The sequence below is a fragment of the Budorcas taxicolor genome, chromosome 11, assembly GCF_023091745.1.
Source record: "Budorcas taxicolor isolate Tak-1 chromosome 11, Takin1.1, whole genome shotgun sequence".
Lineage (NCBI taxonomy): Eukaryota > Metazoa > Chordata > Mammalia > Artiodactyla > Bovidae > Budorcas > Budorcas taxicolor.
The window spans coordinates 157263029-157283843 of NC_068920.1; the positions used below are offsets into that span (position 1 = coordinate 157263029).

Consider the following 20815-nt stretch of genomic DNA (forward strand, 5'->3'; position numbering starts at 1 on the left):
ACACTGTTTAGTGTTCAATGAATCAATTTGGCTGAGATTGGAACAAAGCCTCTACTGCAGATACTAAATTACATGAATTTCCACCATTTTTTAGTGTACTCAAGTAGCTGGAGGTGATTCAGCCTGAGAAACTGAATTGATCTTGGTCACCCAGAGTTGCATCAAGGTCCAGCATGTCACACAGTCCTGTCCATTAGAACTTTCCATGACTGTGGAAATTTGTCATTTGCTCTGTCCAGTGTAGCCACCACCTGGGACTACTGAGCACTTGAAATTTGGACAGTGCCACAGAGGAGTTTGGTGGTTTTTACTTTATCTCAATTAATTTAAAATTAGATCTAGATGGGGCTAGTGGCCCAGTACTGGCCAGTTCAGGATGTCTAAAGGAATCCCTTGCAGGGCTGGGCAGAGCCTAACTGATGATTTGATTTGCTTTTTCCCCTTTCTCTCTCAGGCTCAGTGCTCCCCAGCACTGAGCCTTTGGTGTATGTGGTGTATGACCAGATTAGAGATGTTAGACAAAATAAAGTAAAATAACATAAAGAGCTTGTCTTTTCTTCTTAACATTACTGATGTTGAATATTTGTTAGGGGACTTCCCTGACCGTCTAGTGGTTAAGACTTCACCTTCCAACACAGGGGGTGAGGGTTCAATCCCTGGTCAGAGAGCAATGACTTCACATCTTGTGGCCAAAAAAAAAAAAAAAAAAAATCAACAAACAAACCAAAACAGAAACAGTATTGTAAAACATTCAAAAAAATAGTCCGCATTAAAAAAAAAAGTATATATGTATGTTAATACATTTCCCTGAACTTGTGTACCAAAACAAATAGAAAAGAACTCAGCTATTTGCTTCTTCTCTAGGGAAACTGCATTACTGTGAGTGAGGGTATGGCTGGTAGGTGAGGACAAGACCCTTCCCCTCCTCAAAGACTCTCTGAGCCAGGGCTGCCTCTTTGGGGCAGTGGTCTGACAACCTCTTCAGTTCTACAGTTACTAGTATATTCAGGTTTCTTTCTCTTTTTAAAATAATCTTCATTATGTATATTTTCCTAGAAATTTTCCATTTCACTGAAGTTTTTGATAATATTTGCATAGTCTCATATGATATTCTCTCACATCTTTAAAAAAATCTCTTTTCTTTTTAGCAATTTTATTTATTATCAATCCATATATTTGTGTTTTTCTTTGCTTTTTACTTTATTGAAATATAGTTGATTTACATATTGTGTTAGTTTCAGGTATACAGCAGAGTGATTCAGTTATGTGTATTCAGTTCAGTCGATCAGTCATATCCAACTATTTATGACCCCATGGACTGCAGCACACCAGGCTTCCCTGTCCATCACCAACTCCTGGAGCCTACTCAAACTCATGTCCATCGAGTCGGTGATGCCATCCAACCACCTCATCCTCTGTTGTCCCCTTCTCCTCCCGCCTTCAATCATTCCCAGCATCAGGGTCTTTTCCAATGAGCTGGTTCTTTGCATCAGGTGGCTAAAGTATTGGAATTTCAGCTTCAACATTAGTCCTTCCAATGAATATTCAGGATTGATTTCCTTTAGGATTGACTAGTTGTATCCCCTACAGTCCAAGGGACTCTCAAGAGTCTTCTCTAACACCACAGTTCAAAAGCATCAATTCTTTGGCACTCAGCTTTCTTTATAGTCCAACTCTCACATCTGTACATGACCACTGGAAAAACCATAGCTTTGACTAGAGGGACCTTTGTTGGTAAATAATGTCTTTGCTTTTTAATATTCTGTCTAAGTTGATCATAGCTTTTCTTCCAAGGAGCAAGCATCTTTTAATTTCATGGCTGCAGTCACCATCTGCAGTGATTTTGGAGCCAAAAAAAAAATAAAAGTCTCTCACTGTTTCCCCATCTATTTACCATGAAGTGATGGACTGGATGCTATGATCTTACTTTTCTGAATGTTGAGTTTTAAGCCAAATTTTCACTCTTCTCTTTCACTTTCATCAAGAAGTCCTTTAGTTCTTCTTTGCTTTCTGCCATAAGGGTGGTGTCATCTGCATATCTGAGGTTTTTTATATTTCTCCCGGTAATCTTGATTCCAGCTTGTGATTCATCCAGCCTGGCATTTTGCCTGATGTACTCTGCATGTAAGTTAATAAGCAGGGTGACAATATACAGCTTTGACGTACTCTTTTCCCCATTTGGAGTCAGTTTGTTGTTCCATGTCCAGTCCTAACTGTTGCTTCCTGACCTGCATACAGATTTCTCAAGAGGCAGGTCAGGTGGTCTGGTATTCCCATCTCTTTCAGAATTTTCAACAGTTTGTTATGATCCACACAGTCAAAGGCTTTGGCATAGTCAATAAAGCAGTAAATGTTTTTCCAGAACTCTCTTGCTTTTTCGATGATCCAGCGGATGTTGGCAATTTGATCTCTGGTTCCTCTGCCTTTTCCAAATCCAGCCTGAACATCTGGAAGTTCACAGTTCATGTACTGTTGAAGCCTGGCTTGAAGAATTCTGAGCATTACTTTGCTAGTGTGTGAGATGAGTTCAAATGTGTGGTAGTTTGAGCATTCTTTGGCATTGCCTTTCTTTGGGATTGGAATGAAAACTGACCTTTTCTAGTCCTGTGGCCACTGCTGAGTTTTGCAGATTTGCTGGCATACTGAGTGCAGCACTTTCACAGCATCACCTTTCAGGATCTGAAATAGCTCAACTGGAATTCCATCACCTCCATTAGCTTTGTTCATAGTGATGCTTCCTAAGGCCCACTGAACTTCGCATTCTAGGATGTCTGGCTCTAGAATGGTGAGTGGTCATCTGGGTACTGAAGATCATTTTTGTACTGTTCTTCTGTGTATTCTTGCCACCTCTTCTTGATTTCTGCTTCTGTTAGGTCCATACCATTTCTGTCCTTTATTGTGCTCATCTTTACATGAAATATTCCCTTGACATTTCTAATTTTCTTGAAGAGATCTCTAATCTTTCCCATTCTGTTGTTTTCCTCTATTTTTTTGCATTGATCACTAAGGAAGGCTTTCTTATCTCTCCTTGCTATTCTTTGGAACTCTGCATTCAAATGGGTATATCTTTCCTTTTCTCCTTTGCCTTTACCTTCTCTTCTTTTCTCAGCTATTTGTAAGGCCTCGTCAGACAACCATCTTGCCTTTTTTGCATTTCTTTTTCTTGGTGATGGAATTGATCACTGCCTCCTGTACAGTGTCATGAACCTCCATCCATAGTTCTTCAGGCACTCTGTCTATCAGATCTAGTCCCTTAAATCTATTTCTCATTTCCACTGTATAATCATAAGGGATTTGATTTAGGTCATACCTGATTGGTCTAGTGATTTTCTCTACTTTCTTCAGTTTAAGTCTGAATTTGGCAATAAGGAGTTCATGATCTGAGCCACAGTCAGCTTCTGGTCTTGTTTTTTTTTTTTTTGCTGACTATATAGAGCTTCTCCATCTTTGGCTGCAAAGAATATAATCAGTCTGATTTCTATATTGACCATATATTGATGTCCATGTGTAGAGTCATCTCTTGTGTTGTTGGAAGAGGGTGTTTGCTATGACCAGTTTGTTCTCTTGGCAAAACTCTGTTAGCCTTTGACCTGCTTCGTTTTGTACTCTGAGGCCAAATTTGCCTGTTACTCCAGATATCTCTTGACTTCCTACTTTTGCTTTCCAGTCCCCTATAACAAAGAGAACATCTTTTTTGGGTGTTAGTTCTAGATCTTGTAGGTCTTCATAGAAACGTTCAACTTCAGCTTCTCCAGGATTACTGGTCGGGGCACAGACTTGGATAACTGTGATATTGAATGGTTTGCCTTGAAAACAAGCAGAGATCATCCTGTCATTTTTGAGATTACATCCAAGTACTGCATTTTGGACTCTTTTGTTGACTATAATGGCTACCCCATTTCTTCTAAGGGATTCTTGCCCATAGTAGTAGACATTATGGTCATCTGAGTTAAATTCACACATTGCAGTCTATTTTAGTTCACTGATTCCTAAAATGTTGATGTTCACTCTTGCCATCTCCTGTTTCACCGCTTCCAATTTGCTTTGATTCATAGACCTAACATTTTATGTATATATATATTTATGTATATATATATTTTCATATTATTTTCCATTATAGATTATTATAAGATTCTGAATATAGTTCCCTGTGCTATACAGTAAATGTTTGTTGTTTCTCTGTTTTATGTACAGTAGTGTGTATCTGTTAATCACAAAGTCTTAATTTATAAAGATATGGAATGCTTCACAAATTTGCATGTCATCCTTGCTCAGGGGCCATGCTCATCTTCTCTGTACTGTTCCAGTTTTAGTATATGTGCTCCCAAAGTGAGCACTCTTTGCTTTTCAGGATCAGGCTTCCTGGCCTGATGTGTTTATTGATTCTACTGTCTTTCTAAATCTATAATTTCTGCTCTGATCTTTTATTGATTCCTTGCCCTTGTTTTCCCTGGGTGTATCTCATTGTTCTTTTTGTATCTTCTAGAAGTTAATGCTTTAGTTTATTGTTTTTATTCTTTCTTGTTTAATAATGAAATCATTTAGAAATACGAATTTTCCTGTAAATACAACATCTCTCCCATTATCTGTTTTGATAGGTTCTGTTCTTATTGTTGATGTCTGCATAGTGTCCAATCTTAGTTTTCCTACTTGACCCAAGAGTTTTTTCAGATGTATGCTTTAAAATTTCCTTTCCGTATCCTTTTGACACTAATTTCTCATTTAGTTGCACTGTACTAAAAAATCATCTGTACAGTTTCTTTTGTCGAATTTATTCATGCTTGTTTTCTATCCAGTATTTGGTCAGTTTTTACAGCTTTAATAGATGGCCTTAAAAAGTATGTATTTTCTGTTTGTACCTTGATAAATTCTGTATATGTCTACTAAATCATGCTTATTGATTTTATTGTTTGATTTCTCTGTAATTTCTTACTAGTTTTGCTTTGACCTATCAGAGAAAAATATACTAAATCCCCTATTATAATTACAATTTTAGAAACTCCATCTATTTATAATAGTTTTATCTTAGAATAAAGGTCTATAATTATTATATTTTGGGAGTGAGTAGATCTCTTTACCCATGTACCATTACTTTTAAAATTTGATACTTTTCTCCTAAGTTCTACCTTCTGATTTTATTATTCTGTCACCATTTTCCTCCCAACTTACCATGAATACTTATTACTTTGCCTTTCGTTTTCACGATTTATTGTCTTATTGTATTTATTGTGTTGTTCCATTTTGTTACTTCTCCCAGCGAATTGGGTTTCATTTGTATTCCCAACCCTTGAGTCTTTTTCCCTTTACCAGGGGAGAGTAACCCACTGATATTTATTGTAGTGTCTGTGCTGTTCTCTCTAATGACCTCTAGAAGGAGTTTCTTTCTCCTTGTTATCCACGTCCTTATTTTACCCCTCTACCTCATTCCATCCTTCAGGAGTGCAGGTCTGGATTGATCCAATAAACAACATCTTACTGGTCACTGAACTGGTCAGCAGAGCACTTGCAAAGGTCAGAGAATGCTTGGGAATGTCCTTTTTGGACCTTTCTCCCAAAGAATAACAAAGAGCCAGATATATTCCTGTGTGAGGAGACTGGCCAGCTCCCTCCTCTCTGCTGGCCTCGGAGGGGCGAGACCTCAGACTGCCTGCCCTCTGCTTTGTTTCTGAACCTCTCAGGCTGTTCTGCAGCAAATAAAGGCATTCTCTAGTTGTGGTCTAGCTCACTCGTAAGGGACCACCAGAGAGTAGTTGGTCTAGGGAATGATTTAGTTGGTCTTGCATTGTCTACCCAAAGACCATCTTAATAACACCTGAGTCCATTATTCCTTGCATTTTCCTCCCAGGTATGTTCTCTGTGCTTTTGCTAGTCATTTTTCTCTGTTTATCTCAAACTGATATTCTAATTTGCTTTTGGGAGGGCATTTTCTTCTCAGTGTCTAATTTTGAATTCACTGTAGTCCCTGTGAGATGTGGTTTCCATTTCCATATTCAGAAACCGTGCTTTACATCTGAAAGCTGATCACAGATCGTTTCATATTCATAGATCAAATATCTTCCCAAATTATTACAATTAGCTATGGCCTCAAATTTCCTTTGCTTTTTGTAGTAAATATATTTTCTAGAACATGTGCTCATATACCTCAGATCAGTTTCCACATTTTAAATTATGGACTTGTCATAGGTTTAATTATTTTTTTCTTTGTTGTTCCTTGCTGGTTTAGAATGTCAAAATGCAGTTTAAAACAAGCATATTTATCTGTCACATCCAGCCAGGCATTTTAAGTTGTCAGATGCCTCTGCCCCACATAGTCAGGCTTGGAATGAACCCTCTGTCTTCAGTGTGGTTGGAGGTCTCTCTGGTTTCACCACTGAGGTTTAACCATGGAGAGGGAAAGAGCACATGGCAGGGAGCACTCCTTCTCTAAAGGGCTGGGATTCCTGCATGCCTCTGAGACTTTGACCCTCCTCCAAGTGGGGAGATGAAGTCAAATGGCCACCTTGAGGGAAATGTAGTCTAGCTGTGTGTCTGGCTACAATTCCGTTACTGTGGAAGATGGTGAGAATGGATTTTGGTGGCAGCCAGGACTCTGTGCCTCGTGGAGAGACTAGGGGGAGGCGCCGTGGTTGTGCAGTATTGGACATTTAGATGGGTTCTGGTTGATGTTGTGTCATTCCCAAGTCCAATCTCCTTCCAACAAATGGAAGAGTTTATAGATTTTTAAGTTTTAATTGTCTGGATCAGAGGCTTATGAGGAGTAATAGAAGGATAACTACTGAGAGAAACAGTTTTTCTGTCATATTAAATGGATTTATTTTTCCCCTGCAGTGTTATTTTTTTCAACCTCTCATTCACTAGAGCACTGTTCCCTTTCATGTCAGCTGCTGGACCAGTCCCCATCCGCACCAGCCTCCGCGGCACCCTCAGCTTTTTTTAGCCAACTGCCTGAGCCCGATGTGAGGTGGGGGGTGGGTGGCAGGGCAGGGGAGCTCTGGGGCTGCCATTCCATGTGCCAGCGAGAGTCACTTTCCCAGTGGGACTGGTAGGTCCCCTTCCCACCTGCTGCCCGAACACCTGCCCTCAGGGCAGATAAGCCTTGGCAGTGTGAGCTCAGCAGCAGCAGTCCAACCTGCCGAGCTGGACTGTTGCTACTCAGGCTGCCTTTCCCTTGCACACGGTGATTTGGTCTGTCCTTCCCTTTGGTCTTTCTTTCATGACAGACTGGGTAGAATCTCTTTGAAATCGCTTATGTGAGTAACGAACTTGCTTTGGTTTCCGGGGTTGGAGGTAATCTTGCCACCAGTCTTCTATCCCTTTGGTCATTTCCATAGGATTTGGCGTTCATCTATTGATGGGGTTCCTGTGTAATAAATATTTAGTATCAGTACTGTGCCAGGCAATGAGCATAGCTCTGGGGATACAGTGGTGAGAAAATAGTCTTCCTGAGTTTCTCAGAGGGAGTGAGGAGAGACAGGCATGAATCTGGTAATGGCACAAAAGAACGTCAACCAGGACCCTGAGCACCCCTCTGAGCCTTACTGGGGGCATTTTCGCAGGCATTGAGGTCAGGGAAGGGGTCTGAGAAGTGGGGACTGTGGTGGAATTGAATGATAAGAGTTCACGAGGGGAAGGTGGTAGAGGAAGACCTTCTAAGTGAGGGGTTCCCATGTATGTTCATCCTCTGGTGAGAAGGAAGGGACTGCCAGGATGGAGCTGGGATCACGGGGCAATCAGATTTATAGATGCCAAAATCCCTGCTCTTTGGTGTGAAGTTTGGTTGGAGAAAAGTGATGCTAGGGGCTATTCAGGCCAGTTAGGAGGTGGTTGCAGTCACCCAAGGGAGAGATGACAGCAAGCTTATGGAGATGGTTGGTGGTAGGGAGAGTGACGATGATAGCGTTAAACATGTTAGATGGAGGCGGAAGTTCAGGGTCTTCGAGAATTTTGTGAAGATTGTTTAGAGAGAGCTGAATTCTTTCTAACCATCAAATCATTAAATATTTCCTCCCTTTCTTCTTCTTGAACCTTTCAGTCAAGATGAGCAATAAGCTTCTTGTTCTAATCTCAGCCAAGGAAAAGGTCATCATAGCCTGTGCCTGGCAGTGTCTGGAATATAGTCCACCACTCTTTACATTTGTTATGTGAATGAATGAGTGAATCAGTGAATGATGATCAGCCCTTCTCCCAAGCCTCTGAGTCCCTGATGAGACTCGCTGCTAGAGTGAGGAGTATGTCTACCAACCTCTAATGCAAGGATGTGTGTGTCACCCTCTCTCTTCATACACCAATGGCAGATGTTAGTAATTGATTGCGGCTCTCTTCTCTTGCCAGGGCTTCCCTTGTGGCTCAGCTGGTAAAAAATCCACCCACAATGCAGGAGACCTGGGTTCGAGAAGATCCCCTGGAGAAGGGAAAGGCTACCCACTCCAGTATTCTGCCCTGGAGAATTCCATGGACTGTATAGTCCATGGGGTTGCAAAGAGTCGGACATGACTGAGCGACTTTCACTTTCTCTTGCCAAATCCATATGTGACCTCAGAATGTACAGAAAGCTGTTAAGCTCACTTACTGTTTATTACAGCAAAAGATTAAAATCAGCCAAGGAAACAAACACATGGGACAGAGCCTGGAGAGTTCCAAATGCAGGTCTTCCAGCTGTCCTCTCCCATGGTGTCACGGTCAGCATCACCGCCTCCTGGCAACCATGTGTGATGTACACGTGGAGTAGTGACAGCCAGGGAAGCCCACCTCAGTCTTGGTATCCAGAGGTGGATCTGACACCGAGAGACCCACCCCACCATACTTTCCCGTGTGGCTCAGTAGTCGCCAGGGAAACAGACTCATGTAGGACATTACCAGGGCTTAGAGATCACCTCCCAGGAGCCGAGAATAAAGGTCAGAACAAAGGTGTCGCTCTCTTTTTTTAAAAAAAAGTATTTATTTATCTGGCTATGTTGGGCCTTAGCTGCAGCACATGGGATCTTCATTGCAGCATGCGGAATCTTTCGTTGTGGCATATGGGCTTCTCTGTCTAGTTTTAGCCCTTGGATTCCTGGGTGCGCAGATCTGTACTTTGCAGCACCTGGGCTTAGTTGCCTCGCAGCATGTGGGATCTTAGTTCCCCAAGCAGGGATCAGACCTGAGTCTTCTGCATTGGAAGGTAGATTCTTAACCACTGGACCACCAGGGAAACCCCCAGACCTCTCTCTGGGCAAATTAAATTCTTTACTACAAAGCCTCTATTGCCCATTTTCAGTTTATCAACAGTGTAATGATCAGATGACATCAAAGCTAAACATATACATAAATCTTCTTCATGTTTGTTTTTAAAGTTATTTTGCAGGATATAGGTTAGGTATAAAAACTGTACCTTATTATGGACATTCCATGGAAGATGGTTAAGTAGGGTAGAGGTCAGGGGAGAACAGACTTCTGGAATCTGACTGCCTGTGTTCACATTGCCTGCCTGCTGCTGCTGCTAAGTCACTTCAGTCGTGTCCGACTCTGTGCGACCCCAGAGATGGCAGCCCACCAGGCTCCCCCGTCCCTGGGATTCTCCAGGCAAGAATACTGGAGTGGGTTGCCATTTCCTTCTCCAATGCATGAAAGTGAAAAGTGAAAGTGAAGTTGCTCAGTCGTGTCCGACTCCTAGCGACCCCATGGACTGCAGCCCACCAGGCTCCTCTGTCCATGGGATTTGCCAGGCAAGAGTACTGGAGTACCACAGACTAAATGTAATCTTGCCTAGTTATTTTAACCTTCCTCTGCCTCAGCTTCCTCACTCACAAATGAGAATAATGACAGAATCTACTTTGTATTGTTTTATGAGACTCAAATATTAAGGCCAGAGGAATATATGGTACATAGAAGCTCTCAGTAAATAGTATATTCTATTATTTTTGTATTTATCATGGGAAAAGTTTATCAGTCATTTTCAAACAGGTTTCCTTGAAAATAAGTGAAATTTTTCCATGTATTTTCACATCTTCATGTCTCTTAAATACAAGTTAGAATATGAGATAATCATTCTTAAGAAACCTTGTATCTTTTCACTGAGTGAGTCTTGCATTAGAGTGGTGAGAAGTGCCCCTCTGGGCAAGCATGTTCTAATGGGTCTGGGATATGGAAATCGTTGGCAGATCTTTGTTGCAAATTTGTGGGCAGATTTTAAAAGTTGAAAAAAAGACATGTCATTCTCCCAAGTTGCTACTGAGAAATTCAGACAGTTTAGGAGAAAGTAAGTTAAATCTTGAGTCAGTGATTTGTGGACTGATGCCCAAGGCCTGATTTCCTCTTAACTCCTGGGCTTCCCCTATGACTCAGTGGTAAAGACTCTGCCTGCAATGCAGGAGACACAGGAGACGCAGGTTCTAGCCTTAGTTGGGAAAAATCCCCTGGAGGAGGGCATGGCAACCCACTCCAGTATCCTTGCCTGGAGAAAATCCCATGGACCGAGGAGTCTGATGGGATACAGTCCATGGGGTCACAAAGAGTAGGACAGGACTGAAGCGACTGAACACAAGCACATCTCTTTCTGGCTTCGAGCTCCTTGAATGAAGACTAATAGCTAGAATCACGTTCAGTTCAGTTCAGTTCAGTTGCTCAGTCGTGTCCGACTCTTTGCGACCCCATGAATCGCAGCACACCAGGCCTCCCTGTCCATCACCATCTCCCGGAGTTCACTCAGACTCACGTCCATTGAGTCCGTGATGCCATCCAGCCATCTCATCCTCGGTCATCCCCTTCTTCTCCTGCCCCCAATCCCTCCCAGCATCAGAGTCTTTTCCAATGAGTCAGCTCTTTACATGAGGTGGCCAAAGTACTGGAGCTTCAGCTTTAGCATCATTCCTTCCAAAGAAATCCCAGGGCTGATCAGAATGCACTGGTTAGATCTCCTTGCAGTCCAAGGGACCCTCAAGAGTCTTCTCCAACACCACAGTTCAAAAGCATCAATTCTTCGGCGCTCAGCCTTCTTCACAGTCCAACTCTCACATCCATACATGACCACAGAACAAACCATAGCCTTGACTAGACGGACTTTAGTCAGCAAAGTAATGTCTCTGCTTTTGAATATACTATCCAGGTTGGTCATAACTTTTCTTCCAAGGAGTAAACGTCTTTTAATTTCATGGCTGCAGTCACCATCTGCAGTGATGGTGAAGTCTGACACTGTTTCCACTGTTTCCTCATCTATTTCCCATGAAGTGATGGGACCAGATGCCATGATCTTCATTTTCTGAATCACGTTGCTGGAGCTAAAATACAGTCTGCCTGCCTTGGAAAGGGCTAATTGGCCTTTTGGAAACTGTTTGGAACTGAATGAAACACAAGAGCTGTCTGTGATATTAGTAGAGCCTTGAGTTTCTGCCAGCCATTAATTGTTTTTTAGGCTTTCCTGTGAAGGCAGATGAACTTGAGACTTGGCTTTCGGTTTTGCCATCTGTGAGCTGCACTTGTCCGCCTATGATGCTTATTAAGGTTGATTTTCAGGGAGCGTCCTTTCAGTGCTTTTCCATGTTGGAATATGTTCAAACTTAGATTTGATGCTCTTACTGTCCACTCTCGTGGGCTAGGTGTTCCTCACTCTTCAGCTTCCTAAAGACTATGGGGCCACCTGTGTGAGAACGTGACTGACAGCTTCCAAGAGACCGTCAGTTTCCAGATTGGGCCCTCCAGCTCTCGCTGGATCTGACTTACTTCTAGGCAGATACAGACAGATGGAAGGGGCGTTGCAAGCAGCTTCCTAACTGAGTCCTCTTTTGTTCCCCAGCTTATTTCCAGTGATGCCGATGGAGCCATCCAAAGGGCCGGAAGGTTTCGAGTGGAAAACGGCTCTTCAGATGAGGTAAGGAGGCCTGTACATCACTGAGCACCTGATCATGGCACCTGAGATACGGCCGTGAGCAGCCTGTGATCCTCATTTCCACAGAAGAAAGACCTGCCTGAGGGGAGCCCGGGAAGGGTCAGTAGGGCTCTCCAGAGCTTTGCTGGAAGGGAAAGTACCATCATTCTTTATATGGAAGGTGTTATTAATAGGGTGAGGGTACCCTTTGAAAGATCTGTAATAAAGCCAGGGAGACACAGGAAGATGGTCTGCCAGAATGGGGCCAAAGACAAATTCACATAATCCTTTGTGAATGGTCCCCAGAACCCCAGCTCCTCCCCTTTCCTGGACTGGTCAGCTTGGCACTGCCACGTGAGCAATGTCGAGGTCCAGGAGAGAGGCAAAAATGACTGTGATTACAAAATGTCATCTTTATTCAGAGGACAGCAGGAAAGGAGACCATCCCTGTCTGCCACTGCCTGGGCCCTAGCCCTCTTCCTGGGCTCTGCTGGTCATCTGTGCCATAGGCCACAGGGCCTTGCCTCACTGGCCTTTCTCTGTTAAAACTTCCATTGCCAAACTCCCCTCGTGGTCCAGTAAAGAATCCACCCGCCAATACTAGAGACCTGGATTCCATCCCTGGCCTGGGAAGATCCCACATGCCTAGGAGCAACGAAGTCCATGTGCCACAACTACTTGAGACCACCCGTGCTCTGCAACAAGAGAAGCCACTTCAATGAGAAGCCTGTGTAGAGCCATGAAGAGTGGCCCCTGCTTGCCGCAGCTAGAGAAAGCCCGCATTCAGCAACAAAGACCCAACGCAGCCATAAACAAATAAATCTTCCACTGTCTGCTCCATCCCTAAGTGCCTACCCCCAGAACTGCAGAGTGCTAAGCCCCCCAGCTTTTTCTTCTTTGCTGCCTTTCTGAGAGGTAGCCCACTGCAGTGTTTCGGCAGCCCCAGCTTTGGCATCAGGCAAGCCTGGCTTCACATGCCAGCTCCCCCGTCTCCTAGTTGTGTGACCCTAGGCGAGTAACCAGCCTTTCTGAGCCCAGATTCTTCATCTGGGAGAAGGAAACAGTCTTGGGATTGTTGAGAGGATTCGGCGAGCTGAGCTTGTAAAGCCATTAGCACTCTGCCCAAGAGTTTGGTGAGTGAGAGCTGTAGTAGTAATCATGGTTGTTGTCGATCCCATAAATAGTGCTGGGTGGCCAGCCTTGCCCTCCTGACTGCCTCCTTAATCATGTTTTTGGTGATGGGCTATGAATTTAACTTGAAAGTCACAGCATTCAGGAAGTTGTTGCTCATCTTCACTTTTGCCTTATCTTAGCAAAGCCCTTCACCCAGATGTGGTACCTTGCCTTTGCTGGGAGGCAGAAGGGGTAGTCCCCACTTGGACTGAACCTCCAAGTAGCTGCCCACATACTTCTTGTCCAGAATGATGTCAGTTGACCTGCAGAGAAGAAAGAACTCCCAGGGAAATTTGCTTCTGAAGCTTGGAAACAGCCATCGCCTGGTGGTCCTGCTCATGAGACAAGACAAGCCACCAAGGGTGTCCCAGGAGCTACGTCGGGAGAAGAAGCATCAAGTGCTCTTTATCCAGTGCTCAGAAATCTAGTGGCCACCACACCGAGTATCTACTTGGAGAACTTAAGTCCCAGAAACCCCACAGCACATCTTTCTGCTTCCAACATTTTACAGAACTTCAGCCCAGCCTGAAATGAACAAACTGCCCTGGCTTGCCCCATCAGACATAAACACATCTTTGGCCTCTGCCAAGACCAGTGTCTAGAAGAAATCCATACCTCCCCAGAAAGACCTAAATGGAGCCTTCGTGTGGTCCTAAAATGGCCACATACTTTGGTTATCAAACACTCCTCACCTGGCCCTGTCTCTTGGCCATGCCTCACACTAGAGGACAAGGTCAGGGACTGGAACTCACCTATGGTGGATCATGGGCAGCAGTAGTTCTAGAGTCAGGCTGCTTGGGTTCAGATCCTGCTGCACAATTCACCAGTAGTACAGCCTTGGGTGGTTCACTTAACATCCTTGAAACCGTTTGGTGGAGTTACTGATTTAATAAATCCTTGTCGTCTGTTGTGTTTAAAACATAGTCCTGTCTCGGATTGCTTCTGTGGGAAGTACGATACCAAGGCTCAGCTATCATCTTACGTTTTGTTTCCACCAAAGCCATGAGCATGAGTGTTCTGTTGGAGCCCCTTGGCTGGTTTTATATGACCACAGGCCAGCCTTCCTGTAATTTGCAGCTCCATCCTGTATCACCTGGGTGGTTTAAAAAGTCTCAAGCTGGTCTTCAGTTAAAAGCGCTGGACAGTGCTAGCACCCTGCCTGATAAAATATCATGGAGGAACCTGAGACTCAGGTTCTGAGTTTGTTAAAGCAGTTAGTGCTTTAAAAGGCTCAGTACAGCTGTCTGAAGTTTTTCAGTCTGGTGAACAAATTACAAGCAATTTCACTATTGAGTCATTTTCCTCTTATTATTACAATTTAAGAGTTCTCAATACAGTATGGATACTAGGCCTTTATCAGATATATGATTTGCCAAAATTTCCTCTCATTCTGTAGGTTGTCTTTTCACTCTCTTGATTGTATTCTTTGAAACATAAAAGTGTCTTAATTTGATAACATCTAGTTCATCTATTTTTTGTATTGTTGCTTGCGCTTTTCGTGTTGTATCTAAGAAACCATTGCCTATTCTAAGGTTTTTTTGGTCACTTTTTATAGTTTGCTCTTCCCTTCAGTTAATGTCAAATTTGTTTTTTATTTCTTTAAACATAGTATAGTGGTTTTATTATCTATGGCTGATAACTCCCATATGAGGTTTTTGATGACCCTCTGTCTGTTAGATTTTTCTCCTGGCATACGCTCATGGTGTACTATTTCTCTTTGTGCTTGGCTGCCTAATTGTGTGCTGTTTGTTGTTCTTGAAGATGACTTTTTAGGAATAATGGAAGGCATAGGATGAGTTGCTCCTTGGTAGGGCGTGTGATACTGCAATTCATTAATAAGAAATATATCATTTGGTCCTTGAACTTCTTCCTGGCACAGAGCTCCTGAAACCCTTGGGATTTTCTAGTGAGGGTGATCATGATGTCTTTAGGAAAGCCCCTAAGTTTCCTAAGGATAGGGGCTGGTCACTAGAGGAATAAGCCACGTGACTAGAGGGTTAGAACTTTCAGTTCAACGCCAACCTTGTAGGAGGGGAGAGGGGCTAGAGATTGAGCTGAATCACCAATGACTAATAATTTAATCAATTGTGCCTATGTGACGCAGCCTCCATAAAACCCCAAAAGGGCAGGATTTGGAGAGCTTGTGGATGCATGAACACATGGAGATTCCAGAAGAGGTGCATGCTCAGAGAGCATGGATGCTCCACACCTGCCGCCACATCCACATACCTTGTCCTATGCATCTCTTCCATCTGGCGGCTCCTGAGTTATATTCTTTTATAATAAACCAGCAATCTAGGTAGTAAAGTGTTTCTCTGAGGTCTGTGCTCTAGCAAATTAATCAAACCCAAGGGGAGAGTCATCAGAACCTTCAACCTACAGCCAGTTAATCCGAAGCACAGGTGACAACCGGGATCTGCAATTTGCATCTGAAGTTCCAGATAAGAAGCAGTCTTGTGGGACTGATCCCTTAACCTGCGGGATCCAACCCTATCTCTAGGCAGACAGTGTCAGAATTGAGTTGAATTACAACTGGTAAAGAATCCGCCTTCAATGCGGGAGACTTGGGTTCGATCCCTGGGTTGAGAAGATCCCCTGGAAAAGGGAAAGGCTACCCACTCCAGTTTTCTGGCCTGGAGAATTCCATGGACTTATGTATAGCCCATGGGTTTGCAAAGAGACACGACTGAGCAACTTTCACTTTCACAAAGAACCCAGGCCATGTGGGGAAAAACCACATATTAGAATCGCTCTCAGAATCAGAGGAAGGGTTTGGTTTTGCTTTTGCCAGACACCTTGAAACTAAATTCCAAGCTCGAGACTTTTAAGCCACTCAAGTAATACAGAATGGAGCTGCGGGTTTACATGAAGCCTGGCTTGTGGTCTCAGCACCCCAGAGACACTCCACTCAGCACAGTGGCAGCCTTCCTTGAAGTCTTTGGGAAAGAGGTGGTCCTTTCTGGTTCACTCTTTTTTAAAAAATGGTTCTTTTTTAAAAATATGTATTTGTTTATTTGGCTGCGTCCCCTAAGACTTGCTCTCCACTGCTGTCGACTCCATCACAGACTCCTGGCAGATCAGCACAGTCCATGGACCATACCATACCTTCCTGCTCCAGAGTTCATCTAAGCCCATCCCCAACCCAAGGCATGAATCCGTGCGACAGCTTTGTGAACAGTCTACTCATCTGTCCCTGCCTAAATATATACTATCTCCAGGAATGGAAACTTGATCTCTCCTTGATAGGTTTTTGTTCTCTTTGGATACCAACCAGTTCCGACACCAACTAAGTCGAGCCTCCTACAGTTCAGTTCAATTCTAACCCTGACAACCCAGAGCTAGCATCAGATTTCATGGGTTTCAGGCTCAGTTCCACCGGCTGCCCTCACTTCAGACACCGGTGTCAAGTATTGGGTCCCCACACATCCGTCTGACTTGGCTACTAAGTTAGAGGTTCCCTTAACACCCCTCCTCATGTTCAGTAATTCACTGAAGTGATTCTCAGAACTCAGGAAAGCACTTTATTTACCATGCCCATTCATTAGAAAGGATACAACTTGGGAACAGCCAAACGGGAGAGATTCAGAGGGCAGGGGATGGGGGTTGGGGCATAGAGCTCCTGTCCCTCTTTGGGTCCACATCGTCCCAGCGCCTTGATGTCACGCCAGCCCAGAAACTCACTTAGGTGGGATTGATTAAATCATTGGCCATTGTTGATTAACTCGATCTCCAGCCCCTCTCCCCTCCCCGAAGGTTGTGGCTCAGACGGTAAAGCGTCTGTCTACAATGCAGGAGACCTGGGTTCGAGCCCTGGGTTGGGAAGATCCCCTAGAGAAGGAAATGGCAATCCACTCCAGTACTGTGCCTGGAAAATCCCATGGACAGAGGAGCCTGGTACGCTACAGTTTATGAGGTCGCAAAGAGTTGGACATGACTGAGCAACTTCACTTCACTTCACTTCCAGCCCCTCTCCCCTCCCCAACGGTTGCAGGGTAGGGCTGGAAGTTCCAAGCTTCTGATCAAGCTTGGTCTTTCGAGCCACCAGCTCCTCCTGAAGCTGCTGGGGGCCCACCAAGGGTTGCCTCATCTGGACAAAAGATGCCCCTGTCACGTTTATTACTCAAGAAGTTCCAAGGGCTTTGGAAGCTCTGTGCCAGGAACCAAAGACCAAATATATATTTCCCATTGCACCACAACTCTAAATTCATTCTGTTTTTCGGCATCTCTCATTGCTAGAAAGTTCTTTCTATTGAACAGCGTCCATCCGTCTGTATTTTCCACTCAGAGTTTCTATTTATGGTTTCTGGAGCCTGTAGTGTAAGGCTGAGCCTTCTTCCACATGACAGGCTTTCCAGCATTCCAGGACATCTGCTGTTTTCTCCTAAGATGTGGACTCAGTTCCACTTATCATCACCCTTGCCACTGCTCCTTGACACATGAGAGGAGCATGTTAATAGATCTTTTAGGTGGAAGTGCTCAGGAATGAACAGCTAGCTCCGGGCTCGCCCCACACCACCACGGAGGCCGACTCCTCCTCTCCCTTGCTATGCACACGCTCCTCTTTTCACGAAGCCTGAGGACTCATTAGACACCTACACTATACTAACCCCACCCCCTCCCCTACCCCAGTCTTTTCCATGTGTGCTGTTATTTCTCTGTGAGACAACTTCAGGGTGCAGTGGAGACATATTGGAGTCAAACAAACCTGGGTTCAGACCTCAGCTCCACCACTTACCAGATAAGGATTCAAGGTTGCTGAGCCTCCATCTCCTACTGGATAAAAAAAGAGAGAGAATTGCTACTTTAGAGCACCTGGCCTTCTCCACCATTTTGTGCAATTTGTGTTTGTACCTAAGTGTAGGATTTTACAGTTGTCCAGGCTGAATTTAATCTTATTCATGTGTCCCATAATTGCTAATTGTCAATTTTTTTTTTTTTGACATCTTGATCTGTCATCTGTTAGCCAATAGGCTAACCTCCCTGAGAATCTTGTATTACCTTCAGATGTGCTTATCCTGCCATCTGCGTACTCATTCAGGTTATTAATTAAAATGAATTTGACCCTCAGGTAGATCACTGGAGACCTCCCTTACAGCTCACTTGTGTGTAGCAATTAGTATATGATGAATCAGGGGGACAGCCTTTCAGCTTTTTACAGATATCTTCCTTAGCACAGGAATGGTTCTCTTACATACTGCTGTTGTTTCAGTCACTAAGTTGTGTCAGACTCTTTTGGGACCCTGTGGACTGCAGCTTACCAGGCTCCTCTGTCCATGGGATTACATACTGTTGGGGGACATGTAAATGAGTACAATCCTTTGGGAAGGCAATTAGTAATTATTAAAGATACATATACTGAAACTTCCCTTTTGGTCCAGTGATTAAAACTCTGCACTGCCAATGCAGTGGGTGTGAATTGGATCCCTGGTTGGGGAATTGGGATCCCACATGCCATGCAGCATGGCCAAAATATAAAAGAAAAGAAAAAGAAAAAATTCATATGCCATCTGGTCAGCAGTTCTGCTGCTAGGATGTGCGTTGAAGCATTGTTTTAAAATGGGAAAGAAATAACCAGGAAACAACCTCAGTTTCCATCAGTAGAGGGATGATTTTGAAAATCATGATACATTTATACAATGGAATGCTTAGTAGCTGTTAGAATGAGGTAGTGGTAAAAGTAATACCATAGGAAAGTGTTTACCATACGGCGCTAGACTTAAAGGCAAACTCCAGAATGGAGTTAAAAACAGACAAAAAAGGTAAACATACTTGCCAATATGCAAGAAAATTTCCAAAGGGACACCTTAGAATTTAATAGTAATTGCTTCTGGAGTGGAAATGGGAGGTCAGGGAAGAAGTTAGAGGACCTTAACCTTTTACTTTAGGCCCTTTTATGTTTACATAGGTTTTACATCTATATTCAACTGAAGTGTTTAATTTTTTTAAAAAGCTATGTAGTTGTTAAAAAGAACAAGGTAGATCTGTAGGTACTGACAGGAATCTAAGATTTTTTCTTAGGGAAAAAAGTTTCAGTGTAGTATCTATAATACTGCCCCATTTATGAAAGCAGATTATGTGTGTCTATGTACATATGTATGTATGTGAGTGTATGCGCATATGTATAAACACATTTTTGTAAATGCATAAAAGGACCTGAAACTATCCAAACCAATCTGTTGACACGGTTATTATAGGGAAAGAAAGTAGATTAGGACATGGGGGTTGGGAGAAAGAAAGGATTTTAATTTCATGTGATTTCACTTTCTTCAACCAACTTATATTTATATTTGCAGGTCGACATTTTTTAATTTATTATTTTAAAGATCCACCTTTTTATTGCCAGTGTTCTTTTGCAATTTAGCCTAGAAAGTGAGGGAAAGTCAGTTTTAAAACATTCGCTCTTAATTAAACTCATTCTAGAAAGGACTCTGAAAAATGACGGGCATCATATGAAACTATGGCTCTCATTTGTAGTTGGAGTGCTTGTGTTATGTGGACTCCCTGCTTAAAGTCAAATATTAGAGAGCATTCAGATAAAACGGGGGTATTACACATGGATTTTGATTAAGTTCTCCTCACAGTATCTTGGCCATATACAGTCATCGTCCTTCACGTCCCACAAGTATATGTGGTTAAACAAAACAAAACAAGGAACACAACAAGGAGCTTTTGTGGGCTTTGGAATCTAATGCAGAAATGACTCAGTCTCAAGACTCATTCAACCCTGTGGAGGTGTTCAGGCAAGTCTGCAGTATAGAAGAATTTGAGTTAATTACTCCACAATACCTTCTAGCAAATGATTATCTAAAAAGGGATACAATTAGTATGGGTATTTGCAATGTTAAAGTTTAGCTGTCTGATAAATGTATTCATCGGAATATTTCCTCCTAACTTTCTTTTTGATTGATATCAAGTAAATAATGTTTCATTGTCACCTTGAAGTGCTGTAAGATTTTCTGTATCTTTGGAATCTTCTCTAAAATTTAGGTCATACTTAAAATAGTTAAAATTTATTGTAAAACGAAAACAACAGTTGGGTACTACTACACCCATTCCAGGGCGGTAATGGCAAAGAATTTGCCTGCCAGTGCAGGAGACATAAGAGACGTGGGTTTGATCCCTGGGTTGGGAACATCCCCTGGAGGAAAGCATGGCAACCCGCTCCAGTATTCTTGCCTGGGGAATCCATGGACAGAGGAGCCTGGCAAGCTACAGTTCTCTACAGTGACTCTACAGTAGAGTCACAAGGAGTCGGACATGACTGAAGCGACGTAGCAGGCACACATGCACACCCACTCTAAAACCACTAAAATTTAAAGCACTGAACTGCTCAGAGTTGATCAGAGAACGTGGAACAACTGGAACTCTTCTATTTATTGCTAATTTTGTAAATTGGTGCCTTTCTCTTGGAGACTGTTGATAGTATCTACTCAAACTGAATGTCTGTATCCTCTGGGTCCCAGGATGTACACCCAACAGAAAAGAGAGTTCACTGTGGCTTTATTCTTTTCTGTGTGTGAGTTTTATTTATTTTTTAATTTGGCCACACCATGTGGCACATGTAGGATCTTTAGTTCCCTGACCTGTGGCCCCTGCACTGGAAGCACAGAGTCCTAACCATTAGACCACCAGGGAAGTCACTCTCATGGCTTTATTCTTAATTACCAAAAACTGGAAAATATTCATATGTCCATCAACTGGAAAGTAAATACATGAATTTTGGAGTTCATACGTGGACTGCTGTGTAGCAGTGAGGCAAGAACTGCTTCACGGATAAAGTGAATGTCACACACATAAGGT

The 20815-nt window shown here is 43.2% G+C and overlaps 1 protein-coding gene and 1 non-coding gene across 2 annotated transcripts in view; one reads left to right on the forward strand and one right to left on the reverse strand.

Moving 5' to 3' along the window:
• Positions 1-20815, forward strand: part of GARNL3 (GTPase activating Rap/RanGAP domain like 3) — a 118807-nt gene that overhangs the window by 20154 nt on the left and 77838 nt on the right. Inside the window, exon 2 of the mRNA XM_052649136.1 lies at positions 11771-11845. Within this exon, the coding sequence (XP_052505096.1) occupies positions 11771-11845 (75 nt within the window). The remainder of the gene's footprint in view (positions 1-11770; positions 11846-20815) is intronic.
• On the reverse strand, positions 4231-4337 carry LOC128057140 (U6 spliceosomal RNA). The gene has a single exon (XR_008200312.1). It is a non-coding gene; the product is annotated as a U6 spliceosomal RNA (small nuclear RNA).